The sequence below is a fragment of the Neoarius graeffei genome, chromosome 8 (assembly GCF_027579695.1).
Source record: "Neoarius graeffei isolate fNeoGra1 chromosome 8, fNeoGra1.pri, whole genome shotgun sequence".
NCBI lineage: Eukaryota > Metazoa > Chordata > Actinopteri > Siluriformes > Ariidae > Neoarius > Neoarius graeffei.
In genome coordinates, this window is record NC_083576.1 from 46,304,703 (window position 1) to 46,322,254 (window position 17,552).

Below are 17,552 nucleotides of genomic sequence, written 5' to 3' on the forward strand. Positions count from 1 at the left end.
AGGTTGGGCACTGATGTCAGGCGAGGTGACCTGAGGTGCATTTGGCATTTAAAAATATCTCAAAAGTGTTCAGTGGGGTTAAGGTCAGGGCCTTGTACAGGCCACTCAAGTTCTTCCACTTCAAGCTTTGGAAGCCATGTCTTCATGAACCTTGCTTTGTGCATTGTCATGTTGGTTTGGGCAGCTTTGTTTATTTAATTGTAATGCTACAGCATACAAAGACAATATATTTCCGGTTTCCGGTTGAGAGTACGTCGTGCGCATTCTGGCTGCCGCTTCTCACCGGAGCTTTTTTATTTTATTTTCTCTCCTTTTTTAATTATTATTTTTTTCTTTTTTCTGTGTTTGATGTTTGTTTGAGTGTTTTTGTCCGCCGGCTGTGGTGTAGCTCTGGACCCAGTTTTGGGCGTCGGTTCCCTCCAGGCCTTGGTTCGCTGTGGGTGATGCCTGTGCTCCCAGGTATGGACTGCAGTGAGCTCGTTGCTCATTTTAACATCGTGGTTGTCCAGCGCTCTGTGCTTTAATGCTTGGCGTGATGTTCCGAGCGATGTTGCTCAGTGGCATTGTGGCAGCTGTGCAGGTGGTTTGGGACACACCAGAGCTCTGCATGGCGGTGCTTCTGTGCTTGCTTTGTGGATCCATGGCGTGGTGTTCAAGTGATGTTGCTGGTGGCATCACGGCGGCTGTGCTGGAGATGTGGGACTTGTTTTTGTGCGCCTTTTGGTGGGACTGTGGCCGCTACACCACTGAAATGATATCCTGACCTCGATTTGGTGGACTTTTTTTCTGCTTATTATTGTAAAGCGACCTTGGGTTTTGAGAAAGGCGCTATATAAATCTCATCTCATCTCATTATCTCTAGCCGCTTTATCCTGTTCTACAGGGTCGCAGGCAAGCTGGAGCCTATCCCAGCTGACTACAGGCGAAAGGCGGGGCACACCCTGGACAAGTCGCCAGGTCATCACAGAGCTGACACATATAAGGCCAAGTTTACATTAGACCGTATCTGTCTCGTTTTCTTCGCGGATGCACTGTCCGTTTACATTAAAACGCCTGGAAACGCCGGGAAACAGGAATCCGCCAGGGTCCACGTATTCAATCCAGATCGTGTCTGGTCCGGTGCTGTGTAAACATTGAGAATACGCGGATACGCTGTGCTGAGCTCTAGCTGGCGTCATCATTGGACAACGTCACTGTGACATCCACCTTCCTGATTCGCTGGCGTTGGTCATGTGACGCGACTGCTGAAAAACGGCGCGGACTTCCGCCTTGTATCACCTTTCATTAAAGAGTATAAAAGTATGAAAATACTGCAAATACTGATGCAAATACTGCCCATTGTGTAGTTATGATTGTCTTTAGGCTTGCCATCCTTCCACTTGCAAGTGGTAAGTGACGCGCATGCCCGACATGCACTGAGATCACACACACAGCGGCTCAGTCCCAAATCACTGCTCGTGCGCTCCACTCTTGCGCTCTGTGAGCTGCGCAGGGCCGGAGTGCGCACCCTCCAGAGGGCACTCGCTGTTCAGGGCGGAGTGATTTGGAGCGCAGGATGCCTGCGGAGCCGAACGTATCCATGTATTGGCGTTGCTGTGTGCACACTAATCGTTTTAAAAACATTAATCTGATGATCCGCTGATACGGTCTAATGTAAACCCCACCATAGACACAGACAACCATTCACACCCACATTCACACCTACGGTCAATTTAGAGTCACCAGTTAACCTAACCTGCATGTCTTTGGACTGTGGGGGAAACCGGAGCACCCGGAGGAAATCCACGCAGACACGGGGAGAACATGCAAACTCCAAACAGAAAGGCCCTCGCCGGCCACGGGGCTCGAACCCGGACCTTCTTGCTGTGAGGCGACAGCACTAACCACTACACCACCGTGCTGCCCGCTATATAAATTGAACATATTATTATTATTATTATTATTATATACAATTGTCTGTTTCCAACTCTGAGTAACAGTTTGGCGAAGACCAACATATGGGTATGATAGTCAGGTGTCCAAAGACTTTTGGCCATATAGTGTACAAACACGAAATGTACAAGTTGGCAGGCATTGTGTTATCTTGTCTGTGAAGAAAGCTTAGTTTCTGTTATGGTTTCTTGGGGAAACAATCTACAACTCTCTATTCTCTCTTCATATAACCCCGATTCCAAAAAAGTTGGGATACTGTGTAAAATGTAAATAAAAACAGAACTCAATGATTTCCAAATACTTTTCCACCTATATTCAATTGAATACAATACAGAGACAATATATTTAATGCTCAAATCAATACTTTGTAGTTTTTTTGTAAATATACACATTCTGAATTTGATGACTGTAACATGTTCCAAAAAAGTTTGGGATGGGGCAACAAAAGACTGGGAAAGTTGAAAGAATGCTCAAAAAAACACCCATTTGGAACATTCTACAGGTAAACAGGTTAAATGTCAATTGGAAAGGCTCAGTTGTTAACTAGCAAGGATGGGGCAAGGTTCATCACTTTGTGAAAAACTACATGGGCAAATAGTCCAAATTTCAAATTGTTTTTGGAAATCATGGGTGTTGTGTCTTGTGGGCTAAAGAGGAAATGGACCAGCCAGATTGACACAGGAAAAAGTTCAAAAGCCAGCATCTGTGATGGTATGGGGTGTGTTAGTGCGCATGGCATGGGTAACTTGCATATATGAGAAGGCACCATTAATGCTGAAAGATACATACAGGTTTTGGAACAATATATGCTGCCATACAGGTGGCATCTTTTCAGGGATGTCCCTGCTTATTCCAGCAAGACAAAGCCAAGCCACATTCTGCACATGTTACAACAGTGTGGCTTCATAGTAAAAGAGTGCTGTGGTCAAATGAGTCCATATTTCAGCTTGTTTTCAGGAAAGTGGGACGTCGAGTTTTCTGTGTCAAAGGTGAACATGACCATCCAGTTTATCAGAGAAAGGTACAAAATCTACTAATCCCATTTCCAGAAAAGTTTGCATATTTTCCCAAATGAAAAAAAAAATCTGTGATTTGTTAATTCACATAAACCTTTATTTAACTGACAAAAGTACAAAGAAGCTACCAGCTTTTTTGTGCCTTCATAAAAAGGGTTTGTTTACAGCACTCGTTGGATTGACCAACACACAATATAATGGGAAAGTCCAAGGAGCTCAGTGCAGATCTGAGAATGAGGATTGCTGATGTACCTCCACTCCAGAATGTCTCTTGGAGCCATTTCTAAACAACTGCAAATTCCAAGATCAGTTCAAACAATTGTATCCGAGTTATTGTGAGGTGTAGCCACTTTGCCAAGCCACTTTACTTCAAGAAAACCCAAACTGTCACCCTCAGCTGAAAGGAAATTGATTTGGATGTTCAGGAACAACCTGGGAACCACCATAGCACAGCCCTGCCATGAACTGGAAGCTGAAGGATCACTGGCTACAGTTCAGATCACCATGGATTAAGAGACTGCTATCCAAGAAATAACCCCCTGCTCTAAAATTGACACCTTCAAGCTTAAGTTTGAAGCTGACCACATGGACAAAGAAAAAGCCTTCTGGAGGATAGCTGTATGCTCAGGTGAGACAAACATTGAGTTGTTTGGCCACAATGACCACCATATACAGAGGAACCCTGTACCAGCTAGTGGTGGTGGTAGGATCATCATGCTCTGAGGCTGTTTTGCTGCCAGTGGAACTGGCTCATTGAATAAAGTGGATGGAATAATGAAGGAGGAGGACTACCTCAGAATTCTTCAGCATAAACCATCAGAAACTTGAACATGACTTGGGAGTTACAACAGGACAATGAACCCAAACATGCATCAGAGCTGGTTGTGGAGGATAAAGCAGGCTAACATTATGCTTAAAACAAATTCTGACTTCAACGCTATTGAAAATATATGGACTGTGCTTATAAGTTGAGTCCATGGCAAGAAAAAAAAAATTGATCTCTACCAATTCTACCATGAAGAGTCATGAAATATTCAACCAGAATTCTGCCAGAAGCTTGTTCATGATAAACAAAAATGTCTGGTCAAGGTGAATATTGCAAAGACATTTTACCCAAATATTAGGTGTGCTGGATGCATATTTTTGACCCTGTATGTATAATTTTGACTGTGTGTTGATTTTCAGAAAACCCAAAGAAAATTAAAACTTGTGCACTAAATTCTAATGTTTTTTTTTGTATTAAAGGTGTATGCTGTACATTCTGCCACAGAATAAGAACAATTCAAAGAAATTACTGAAAGCCCAAATATTGCCATGACATTCATATCCAAGATGACATTCATGTCACTGTATGTAAACTTCTGACCACAACTGTAACACCATTTTGGAAGACTCCACAATAAGCAAGTTAATTGGTAACATGACTGGGTATAAAATGAGCATGCATCAAAGGCTCAGTCTTTGCAAGCAAGGATGGGTCATGGTTAATCCCTTTGTGCCAAAATTTGTGAGAGAATTATTAGTTAATTCAAAAATAACTTTTCTCAGTGCAATATTTTAGGTCTTTCATAATCTATAGGATATAATACTGTGAAAAGATTCAGGGAATTCAGAGACATCTCAGTGCGTGAAGGGGCAAGGTCAAAAAACATTGTTGAAATGTGCATGACCTTTGAGCCCTTGGGCAGCACTACCTGAGAAACCATCATGCTAATGTGACAAATATAGCCACTGGGCTCAGGAGTACTTTGGAAAACAGTTGTCACTTAACAGAGTCTGCTGCTACATCCAGAAATGCAACCAGAAGCTGTATTACGAAGGGAGGAAGCCATTCATCAGTTCTATGCAGAAACGCTGCCCATTTCTCTGGGCTTGAACTTCTCAGATGGACAGAAAGACAGTGGAAATGTGTGCTGTGGTCAGATGAGTCCACATTTCAGCTTGTTTTCAGGAAAACCAGATGTCGAGATTTCCATGCCAAAGGTGAACACGACCATCCAGTTTGTTATCAAAGAAAGGTGCAAAAGTCAGCATCTGTGATGGTATGGGGGTGCATCAATGCCCACGACATGGGTGTGGTATGTGTGTGTGTGTGTGTGTGTGTGTGTGTGTGTATGTGAGAAGGTATCTGATGAAGAGACATATATTGGGATTTTAGAGAGACATTCATCAAGGCAACATTACTTCCAGGGAAGTCCATGCTTATTTCAGCAAGACAATGTCAGGCCACATTCTGCATGGGCTACAACAGCATGGCTTTGTAGACAGAGTGTATGTGCTTGACTGGCCTGCCGCCTGTCCAGATCTGTCTCCTATTGAGAATGTATGGTGCATCATGAAGAGGAGAATTGGACAACGGTGAATCACAGATTGTTGAGCAGCTGAGGTCTTGTATCAGGTAAGAATGGACAAAAGTTCCAATTACAAAACTGCAATGATTAGTATCCTCAAATCCCATATGATTTAAAAAGTCTTATTAAAAGTAAAGGTGATGTAATGCAATGGTAATAATGCCTCTGTTTCAACTTTTTGGACTGTGTTGTAGTCATCAAAATATAACTTTGTTTATATTTCCAAAATGCAATTAAGTTGGTCAGTAAAATTATTGAAAATGGTTTCTTCATCCTTTTGTCAGTTAAAGGTTCATGTGAATGAATAAATCAGATTTTTGTTTTTATTGCATTCTGGAAACTATCCCAATTTTTCTGGAAATGAGGTTAGTAAATAAAATATTCAATTTGGGATCACTCATGTATTTCTTGTCATAAGACACTTCGTTATTTCTGTGATGAAGTCTCCAGATCTGTGGTATACTCAGAGTGTTCCAGGCAGAAATAGACTCACACAGTAGTCTGAGGCTGAGTCTTATGTGAGTGCATTAAACTGGACTTCAGGCAGTTGAGCCCATCTTCTAAGACACTAGTCAAGCTAGTGTTCAGATGGGTCAATTAACCCTATCAACCAGATGGAAAGATGTACTGTACACATGGAGGAAGGCACTGACCACAAAGTATAAATCTCAGAATCAGAAACAGCAAAGATCAAGAGAAAGAAAGAAAGAAAAATGGAAGAAAGAAAAATAGTGCTTGCAATGTTTTATACCTTTGTCTAACTCAAGCAGGCTCTTGGGTTTCTGTCTTTAGGTTCGGATTGAAGGTGTAACAGGACACATCCAGTTTAATGAGAAAGGCCGGCGAATCAACTACACCATCAGTGTGATGGAGCTGAAGGCCACAGGGCCAAAGAAAGTAAGTATACATATTTTTGCCACAGAATTACTTTTGGACAGATGTAACAGACTTAAAAACTTTCATGTGGTAATTTAAGCTATAGTTTATGTAATGATGAGACAAGAGGGCATTTAAGTTGCTGCCTACAGAACAACATTAAAATCTTTTACAAATATTGTATTCATATCTGCACTGTGCAGTGTAAAACACTGAGGGATCATCTTAAAATATGTTAAAATTTGAAAAGAGGATTTTTTGATTTTATTTGCAATATGGCATCCGCATTCCACATTCAATGTGGCATCCACATCCTCTTCAGTACTAAATTCACTGCAAAACTTATAGCGAATTGAAAACATGAATCGCTTTCAGTTAAATAGAATAACAGAAATGTATCCGCCTTCAACAGCCTTCTAGGTACATGGTATAAACTAACATTTGCATAAATATCTATAGATTTTTTTTTTATAAATCACTTCTTAACTTTCCTACTTAGAGGAAACACTCCTAGAGTCACAAATGGTAAAATTTTATTTATGCAGTCTGTTATCCTATTTGAGGGTTTAATTAAGTTCATCAGTGAGCACTGCACAAGGAAATTATTGTTTCCTTTGGGACATTTTGAATGGTTTATCATGGCACTCATTGTTTTTATTTGGTTTCAGGTAGGATACTGGAATGAGGATGAGAAATTTGTGAGCACAGCAGCCTACATGTCTGGAACTAATGAAACCTATGGATTTCACAATCGCACATACATCGTCACCACCATCTTGGTATGTCTCAGTGTAGCCCCTTTTTTGAGCTTAATGGAAATAAGAATTTAGAACCTATGGCATGGAACCTATGGCATTAAAAAGGTTTATTTTGCAATAAATGTTATTTAGTGTTTCCACATATTAACAATGTGTTGCTCAGTATATGAACATTGTTCTATTATCAGTTTTAAGATATGGAAAAGAGAATGCTTGGTTTCACTCCTGCAAGCACAGTGCTACTCTGGATGCGTGAATGAGATGTCACTGCTTCTCCACCAGCCTGTGTATTTTCATCTTATTCTTAAAGGCCAGTCTGGGATCAAATTCCCAGCAGTACTCAGAAATTTATTTTCCTCCACTGACCCTTCTGTTCTCCTGTCCTGTGTGGAAGTCCTCTGGTGTGTTTTAGTAAGGCTTTATAGGGCTTTTCATCACCTATGATATGTGACCTGACCAGCTCTTCTTCATCTGGGCAAAAGACAGTATGTATAGGCTGGTGTGCTGATAGTGTGCTGATGTGAAAATATAGGTAAAGGAATCAAGGGTTAGAGGCGGAAAACAGTTTCAAATATGCAGCTTGTTATACAAGGGAAGGACATTATAGTTTAGTTTTCTCAGCTCTATAGAGCTTGTTTATTTATTAATTCATCTTATGAATATCTTACAAGGCAGTAACCACATAATGATGTGGTTACTGCTTTGCACCAGTGTTCCTGGGGTTGGTACTGGATTCACCACACTCCTGACCAGGATAAAGCAGTTGCTGAAGATTAATTCAGTCATTTGTCTAAAGTAACCAATTTATCTTGGAAGGGACATAGTGGACCCAGTGCCGATACTGGTAACAATGTTTGCAGGGCAGGAGAATTCACCCTGGTTGGGATGCCAGGCAATTACTGGGCATTTTGTACACATACATTTTCATATTCACCAAGGAACAATATACCTTAGCCAAATCAACTACTAGGAGATGGAAAGAAACCCATGCTGATGCAAGGAGTACAAGTATATTTCCACACAGATGGTAACCCAAGCTGTGGCTCTGGCAGCAATACTACCCTGTTAATAGAGTGCGCCATCAACCAAAATGTTTATTTGAATCTTTTCAATTGTAAGCATGGAAAAAATGCATAGTTTTTATATTTACATTTTTTTGTTTGTGTAAATAGAGAATGGGCTGGCAAAGTCCCCCAAAGACCCCGAAGTCAGATAGGATTAACTCCAGCTTCCCCCAAGACCCTGGGGGATAAGCGATATAGATGATTGATAGATGGACAAATAAATATGTTTGTTCTATTTAATACTATGTGGGTGGGACGGTGGTGCAATGGTTAGCGCTGTTGTCTCACAGCAAGAAGGTTCTGGGTTTGAGCCCAGTGGCTGACGGGGGCCTTTCTGTGTGGGGTTTGCATGTTCTCCCTGTGTCTGCATAAGTTTCCTCCTTGTGTTCCACTTTCCTCCACAGTCCAAAGACATGCAGTTAGGTCAAGTGGCTACTCTAAATTGCTCATAGGTGTGAATGCTTGTTTGTCTGGGAAGCTACAACAGGCCTAGCAAGCCGATAGTAAGTAGATGAAGTGTGCTCTTGACAGACGCAGACAGCCTCGTAAGAGGCTGGCAACTGACAGGTGTGTTGGCCTACAGGGCATCAGGATTGATTAAATAAGTAAGTAAGTAAGTGCTTGTTGAACATCCCTTTCCAAATCCATGGCCATTAATATGGAGTTGGTCACCTACTTTAATAGACTCCACTCTTATGGGAAGGCTTTCCACAAGATTTTGGAATGTGGCTGTGGGGATTTGTGCTTATTCAGCACCAAGATTATTAGTGAAATTGGGAACTGCTCTTGGGCAAGAAGGCCTGGTCAGCAATCGGTGTCCCAGTTCATCCCAAAGTTATTCAAAAGAGTTGAGCTCAAGGCTCTGTGCAAGCCATGTCTCTATGGACCTCACTTTTCTACATTCTACAACAGGTTTGGGAATGTCACATTTCCCTTAGTTCCAGTTAAGGGAAATCTTAATGCTACAGCTTACAAACACATTCCAAACAATTGTGTGCTTCCAACTTTGTGGCAGTAGTTTGGGGAATGCCACATACCTGTATGGGTGAGATGACCAAGGGGTACACCTACTTTTGGACATATAGTGTTTGTACAGTTTCTCTCTCTCTCTCTCTCTCTCTCTCTCTCTCTCTAATGTTTGCTATCTGGTATTAATTGATCAGGATTAACTGGTTAACAATGTCCTCTTATTGACTGAGTTATGAACATGGGCTCAGATATTGTGTGTCCAATGACAAATCTGTTTGAAATACACTGTATGGCCAAAAGTATGTGGAAACCTGACCATTACACCCATATGTACTTGTTGAACAACCCAGTCCACACTTGGTATTGCTTATACAGAATTGTATAGTTATAGACTGCATATAATAGTCTCCACTTTTTTGGAAAGGCCTTTCCATAGATTTTGGAGCATATAGCTATGAGGATTTGTATATTCAACAAGAAAAGCATTTGTGACGTTGGGCCCTGATGTAAGGTAAAATGGTTTGACATGCAGTCAGTGTTCCAATTCATCCCAAAGCTGTTCAGTGTGGTTGAGGTCAGGGTTTGTACGGACCATTCGATCTCTTCCACACCAACCTTGGCAAACCATGTTTTTATGGACTGTGTTTTTGCAGTGTTTGTTTCAGTGAAGAAAATGTGAATGCTATAGTATATAAATACATTCTTGTGTGCTTCCAACTATGTGGCAAAAGTTTGGGAAGGCCCACATATGGGTGTGATGGTCAGGTGCCCACATACTTTTGACCATAGTGTATAACACATTAAAAGTTAACATATATTAAAGGCTGCCCCAAGCAGAATCACAATCCTTTCAGCCCAGTTGATTGCCTTTTTGTAAAACCTAAGATAAAACCAGGTTAATCTGGGCAAACTGAAAATAAGTCATTGTATTCAGTATGGGCTCAACTATGCTATGTTAATCATATTAATTTGTTAACCATATCGACAGCAACACTGACTTGAACTGCTATGATATGATGGCAGTAATGGTACCCATTTTTCTTCATTGCAGGAGTCGCCATATGTGATGTTGAAGAAGAATCATGAAAAGCTTGTAGGAAATGATAAGTATGAAGGCTACTGTGTGGAGCTGGCAGCAGAAATAGCCAAGCATGTGGGATACCAGTACAAACTCAAAATTGTTGCTGATGGGAAATATGGAGCTAAGGATCCGGAGACAAAGATGTGGAATGGGATGGTTGGAGAACTAGTTTATGGAGTAAGTATTCATGGGTTTTGTTGTTGTTTGTTTGTTTAGTTTTATTTTTATCACTTATTTTTACCCCCTTTATTGTTAACATTTAACTTGTAGTTTTTTTCTCGTTATTCATCACTGCCATGAAATAATTCATATTCAGGAACCTAATTATTAGTCTTTAGAAAACTTTTACACATCTGTAATGGGCAGGATCGTTTTATGGCATGGTCAATAATTTTTTTTATTTATTTCTTCAGTAGCATTGACTCTGTTGTATGAGCTCCCTTTAGAAGTGTTTTGAATGAGTAAGGTGGAGGAGATTAGAGAAGCAGTTTACATCCTCAGAAAAACAGCATTACAGCCTACATTTTCTTTGATTGCATTTTCTGCATCAGTGTGTGGTTTTATATAATTTGAGGCTCATAAGAAATGGATATAGAAAAAAAGGACACATTTTTTTTTTCATTAAGGCTCCATTTTGCATTGAAGGTACATTGGTCATTGATTTTGTCAGAAAGGTCTATTTTTCAGCTAGGTATTGAAGGACTGAAAGGACATTTAAAGCATTTGCAGCTGAACTGATAGAAGTCTCATCTCATCTCATTATCTCTAGCCGCTTTATCCTTCTACAGGGTCGCAGGCAAGCTGGAGCCTATCCCAGCTGACTACGGGCGAAAGGCGGGGTACACCCTGGACAAGTCGCCAGGTCATCACAGGGCTGACACATAGACAACCATTCACACTCACATTCACACCTACGGTCAATTTAGAGTCACCAGTTAACCTAACCTGCATGTCTTTGGACTGTGGGGGAAACCGGAGCACCCGGAGGAAACCCGCGTGGACACGGGGAGAACATGCAAACTCCACACAGAAAGGCCCTCGCCGGCCCCGGGGCTCAAACCCAGGACCTTCTTGCTGTGAGGCGACAGCGCTAACCACTACACCACCGTGCCGCCCCACTGATAGAAGTATTACAGTAAATAAAATAATGATTATAAAGCAGATAAATTCAGTTCTAAAATCTAACTGGCTGAGACACATTTGGAACCTTTGTAAAATCCTCAAGATACAGTGGATATAAAAAGTGTACACACCCCGTTAAAATGATAGGTTTTCCTGATGTAAAAAAAAATGAGACCACAATAAATAATTTCAAAACTTTTCCCACCTTTAATGTGACCTATAACCTGTACAATTCAATTGAAAAACAAACAAATCTGTTAGGGGGGAAGCATAAAAAAAAATTTACAATAAGCTGGTTGCATAAGTGTGCACACCCTTGAACTGATACTTTGTTTAAGCACCTTTTGATTTAATTACAGCATTCATTCATTTTGGGTACACACCTGCCTTCAATTAAAATGACTCTGATTAACCCCAAATAAAGTTCAGCTGTCCTAGTAGGATTTTCCTGACATTTACTCAGTTGCATCCTCTAGCAAAAGTCAGGGTTCACAGAGAGCTTACAAAGCATCAAAGGGATCTCATTGTTGAAAGGTATCAGTCAGGAGGAGGGTACAAAAAATTTTCCATGGCATTATATAGACCATGGAGCATAGTGAAGACAGTCATCAAGAAGTGGAGAAAATATGGGACAACAGTGACATTACCAAAAACTGGACGTCCCTCCAAAATTGATGAAAAGACAACATGAAAACTGGTCAGGGAGGCTGCCAAGAGGCCCACAGCAACACTGAAGGAGCTGCAGGAATTTCTGGCAAGTACTGGTTGTGTACTACATGTGACAACAATCTCCTGTATTCTCCATAAGTCTGGACTATGGGGTAGGGTCGCAAAAAGGAAGCCTTTTCTTACAAAGAAAAACATCCAGGCCTGGCTAAATTTTGCAAAAAAAAATCATCAACTCTCCCAAAAGCTTGTGGGAAAATGTTTTATGGTCTGATGAAACCAAGGTTGAACTTTTTGGCCACAATTACAAAAGGTATGTTTGGCACAAAAACAACACTGCGCATCACCAAAAGAACACCATACCCACGGTGAAGCATGGTGGTGGCAGCATCATGTTTTGGGGTTGTTTTTCTTCAGCTGGAACAGGGGCTTTAGTCAAGGTGGAGGGAATTATGAACAGTTCTAAATACCAGCCAATTTTGGCCCAAAACCTTCAGGTGTCTGCTAGAAAGCTCAAGATGAAGAAGAATTTCATCTTTCAGCATGACAATGACCCCAGGCATACATCGAAATCAACAAAAGAATGGCTTCACCAGAAGAAAATTAAAGTTTTGGAATGGCCCAGTCAGAGCCCAGACCTAAATCCAATTGAAAATCTGTGGGGTGACCTGAAGAGGGCTGTGCACAAGAGATGCCCATGCAATCTGACAGATCTGGAACGCTTTTACAAGGAAGAGTGGGCAAATATTGCCAAGTCTAGATGTGGCAGGCTGATAGCCTCCTACCCAAAAAGACTAAATGCTGTAATTAAATCAAAAAGTGCTTCAACAAAGCATTAGTTTAAGGGTGTGCACACTTATGCAACCAGATTATTGTATGTTTTTTTATTTTTTGCTTTTCCCCCTAAGAGGAAGTTTGTTTTTCAATTGAATTGTACAAGTTGTAGGTCACATTAAAGGTGGGAAAAGTTTTGAAATTATTTATTGTGGTCTCTTTTTTTTTTTACATCAGAAAAACCTGTCATTTTAATGGGGTGTGTACACTTTTTATATCCACTGTACCTGTGACCACATCACAAAAATTGCATTCTGTATTAATTCAACAGGCATTAAACCAATAAAAGCTATTACAAGACAGCCATTGTTGTGTCCATAGAATGCCTAAACTTTGTCTGTTGGGATTTCAATAAACTTTATAGATTGCTTAACAAACAGCCCTGTGATGACCTGGCAACTTGTCCAGGGTGTACCCCACCTCTTGTCCATAGTCAGCTGGGATAGGCTCCAGCTTGCCTGCAACCCGGTACAGGATAAGCGGCTACAGATAATGGATGAATGGATATTGCTTAACAACCATAGCCTAAATGTCACAGTCCAGTCCATCCATGCCTGAGTTTGTGGGACTTCCATGCCGGCTCCAGGCCGGATCTGGGACAGGAATTCAGTCCTGCCCTGCTGAAGGCCATTTTCCCTGAAGCGGCACTCCCACACCTGCTACCACTCCTTTCCCATCAGCCAGGGCCTTCTTAAGAACTGTTTGGAGCTACTCCAGTTGCCAGACGATCTCTCATAGACTTTCCTCACCTTGCTACAACTCTTTGGTATTGTGTCTTCTTGATTCCCCCTGCCTGAATTGTTCCTTGTTTTTTGTCTAGCCTTCTGTTGAGTTTTTTTGCCTCTGTTTTACCTGCTTGTTCCTTTGGATTGTGTTTTTGCTTCCTCTGCCTGGATTTCCCTTGTCCCTGTGTTCTTCGATTTTTAAGATTTTTCTGTCCTGTTTTTGTCCCTGACCGTGCCTACCTGCTCCTCTGTGTTTTTGACCTCCTGGCCCGTTTTTTGACCACTGATTTTTGCCTGAGCCCTACTGTACCTTTGCCCTCTACTTCATTAAAGAAGCTTTTCTCTGTACATTGGCTGTCTTGAGTCTGCTCTTGGGTCCTCACTTCAACTCAGCTCGCCATTTCTGACAGCACAGTCTGGCCAACATGGAGCCAGCAGATTTCACCCAGCGAAGAGCAGTGGTGCAGAGACAGGGAGCTCTCCTTGGGACCCACCAACAGGACATCCAACAGGTGAATCAAAACCTTGTCACCATCTCTGACACTCTCAGTCTTCTTGCCGCTCAGCTACAACAGCTTCAAGTAACATCTGCTCCTACACAACCCCCTCCACCTACTGCTCCTCCAGCTCCTGCTCCAGCCCTCTTCAGAGAGCCAAGACTTCCCGCCCCACAGCCATACGATGGAGAACCAGGTACCTGCAGATCATTTTTACTCAATGCTCGCTAACCCTTGAGCTTCAACCACTGGGCTTCCCTACAGAATGTTCCCGAGTGGCCTACACCATCACTCTCTTCACTGGCAAAGCTAGGGAGTGGGGAACAGCTATGTGGGACACCAATGCACCATGCTGCGCCAGCTTCAAGGGTTTCACAGAGGAGATGAGGCAAACCTTCAATCGCTCCCTGTCTGGCAGAGAGGCAGCAAGAGAAATCATGGGGCTGTGGCAAGGTGCCCAGTCCGCTTTTGACTATGCGATCGAGTTTCGCACTTTGGCAGCATCTTGTGGCTGGAATGAGAATGCCTTGTTTGACACATTTTTGAACGTGCTGTCAGACTCCATCAAGGATGAGCTGGTCTCACAAGAACTACCACCTGATCTCCCCAGTCTCATAGACCTCGCCAGTCATATTGACTCCCGGATCAGACAGCAGGTGAAAGAGATAACTCAGAATAGTCTTGCTCCCACTCAGCCCCCCATTCCTTCCGCTGAGCCCATGCAGGTAGACCAAGCCCGCATCTCACCTGAGGAACGACAGCACCATCAGGATATGAGGGCATGTTTTTATTGCAGACAGCTGGGGCACTTCTGCCAATCTTGCCCTCGAAAAGGAAGAGCCCACCAACGAGTTTAGGGGCCCTGGTGGGCAATGTCCAGGATCAGCCCCCTACCAGTCGACCGCTACTCCCAGTGGTCATTATCCATGGCAATCAGTCCCACGACCTCCAGGCACTCATTGATTCGGGGGCTAACAGAAACCTGATCTGCTTGACTACCACCAAGTGCCTGGGGATTCCACTACTGGCTCTGAACCCGTCCCTTACTGTCCTGACCCTTAACAGTACTGGTCTGACCATCACCCATAAAACAGCCCTGGTCGCCTTAAGAATTTCTGGCAACCATTCTGAATCCATCCAGTTTTTTGTCATGAGTAATCCCCATGTGCCCATAGTTCTTGGTCTGCCCTGTCTAACTCTACATAACCCCCATGTCAACTGGACTAACAACACCATTTTAGGATGGAGTCAATTCTGTTTATCATCATGCCTGAGATCTGCCCTCCCTCACGCTGAGCTGCTCCAGCCCACCATTGGTGAATATCCTGACCTCTCTAACGTGTCTCCCGAGTATAATGACTTAAAACCTGTGTTCAGCAAGTCTCAAGCTGTTTCCCTTCCTCCCCATAGGCCCTATGACTGTGGAATTGACCTTCTCCCTGGGACTGCACCACCTAAGGGGTGACTTTACTCTCTCCTTCTGAAAGGCAAGCCATGGATAAATACATCACCGAGTCCTTAGCAGCTGGAATTATTCATCCCTCCTCTTCTCCTGCCGGGGCAAGATTCTTTTTTGTGGAGAAGGAGGACAAATCCTTGCACCCTTGCATTGATTACCAGGGGCTAAATGACATCACCATCAAGAACCGTTACCCCCTACCTCTCATGTCTACGGCATTTGAGTTACTCCAGAGAGCCCAGATTTTCACCAAACTAGACCTGCGTAATGCTTACCACCTCATGAGGATCAGAGAAGGGGACGAATGGAAGACGGTGTTCAACACCCCCACGGGCCACTACGAATATCTCATGGTTCCATTCGGCCTGACTAACGCTCCCACAGTTTTCCAGGCCCTCGTTAATGATGTCCTGAGGGACTACCTTAACCTTTTTGTTTTTGTTTATCTGGACAATGTATTGATTTTTTCCCCGCTCCCTTGATGAACACCGCATCCACGTCAGGCAGGTCCTTCAACGACTCCTGGAAAATAAATTCTTTGTTAAGGCTGAGAAATGTGAGTTCCATAGAAGTTCTGTCTCCTTTCTGGGTTTCATTATCTCCTCCACACAGATTCAGATGGACCCCCTGAAACTCAAGGCAGTTGCTGACTGGCCCACCCCATCCTCTCGGTGAGAACTCCAGTGGTTTCTTGGGTTTGCGAATTTCTACAGGCGATTCATCAGGAACTTTAATACGGTGGCTGGGCCCCTCATGGCTCTAACTTCCACCAAGGTCCCTCTCAGCTGGGGGCAAGGGGCCGAGAAGGCATTCTCCGAGCTCAAACGAAGGTTCACCTCAGCACCTATACTCACCATTCCAGATCTGTCCCGGCAGTTTGTGGTTGAGGTCGATGCTTCAGAGTCAGGGGTCAGGGCCATATTGTCCCAAAGATCAGCTAGTGACAACAAGCTTCATCCTTGCTCCTTCTTCTCTCGTCGGCTTTCCCCCCTCTGAGAGAAACTACGACATTGGCAATAGGGAACTGTTGGCCATTAAACTGGCCTTGGAAGAATGGAGACATTGGTTGGAGAGGTCAGACCTTCCCTTCATCGTATGGACAGATCACAAGAACCTCGAATACCTCAGGACTGCCAAGCACCTCAATTCTCGTCAGGCCCGATGGTCTCTCTTCTCGCTTAAAGTTCACACTTTCCTTCCTCCCAGGCTCTAAGAATGGTAAGCCTGATGCCTTGTCCAGAATGTTTTCTCCCCTCCAGGAGGAATCGACCTCCCCTGAGACCATCCTTCCTCCACAGTGCCTGGTGGGGGCTGCTCTGTTAGAGGTAGAAACCCTGGTCCAGAAGGCCCATGAGCAGGACTCAGGGCCCAGTGATGCACCTCCTAATCATCTTTTTGTTCCTGTTTCTGTGCGGACACAGGTGTTGCAGTGGGGTCATGGTTCCAGAATGGCATGCCACCCAGGAGCAGCCTGGACTCTGGCACTCATCCGACAACACTTTTGGTGGCCATCCATCAAGGAGGATGTCCAGAAGTTTGTGGCAGCTTGCGACATCTGTGCCAGGAACAAGACTGGCAACAGACCTCCTGCCGGCCTGCTGAGACCCCTTCCTGTTCCCCACCGGCCCTGGTCACACATAGCCCTGGATTTCGTCACAGGACTCCCTAATTCAGGTGGCAATACTTGTATCCTCACTGTTGTCAACTGTTTTTCTAAAGCTGTTCATTTTATCCCTCTGCCCAAGCTTCCCACCGCCAAGGAGACCGCCGAATTGCTGATACTCCATGTTTTCCGTCTACACGGATTCCCCTCAGACCAATGGACCGACGGAACGGGCCAACCAGGAGCTGGAAGTGGCTCTCAGGTGCATGGTGTCCAAGGATGCTGCCTCCTGGAGCAAGACCCTTCCTTGGATAGAGTATGCTCACAACTCCTTACCCACCTCTGCTACAGGTCTTTCCCCCTTCCAATGCTCTCTGGGTTACCAGCCACCACTCTTCCTCATCCAAGAAGAAGAAGTCGCCATGCCCTCCGCCCAGGTGTTTGTGCACCGCTGCAGGAGAACGTGGGCATTGACCAGGAAAAAGCTCCTACATTCTGTCAAGATGTTTAAAGAGCAAGCCGACAAACACTGCTCGGCAGCTCCCATCTATCGGGTGGGGCAGCGGGTAATGCTCTCCACTCGCCACCTGCTCCTCAAG

The 17,552-nt window shown here is 43.6% G+C and overlaps 1 protein-coding gene across 5 annotated transcripts in view; it reads left to right on the forward strand.

The window, feature by feature from the left end:
• The window catches only part of gria1a (glutamate receptor, ionotropic, AMPA 1a), a 342,037-nt gene that overhangs the window by 204,833 nt on the left and 119,652 nt on the right, over positions 1-17,552 (forward strand). For all 5 annotated transcript variants that reach the window (XM_060927686.1, XM_060927687.1, XM_060927688.1 and 2 more), the window contains 3 exons: positions 6,092-6,196; positions 6,844-6,954; positions 10,018-10,224. In XM_060927686.1, coding sequence (XP_060783669.1) covers positions 6,092-6,196; positions 6,844-6,954; positions 10,018-10,224 — 423 coding nt within the window. The remainder of the gene's footprint in view (positions 1-6,091; positions 6,197-6,843; positions 6,955-10,017; positions 10,225-17,552) is intronic.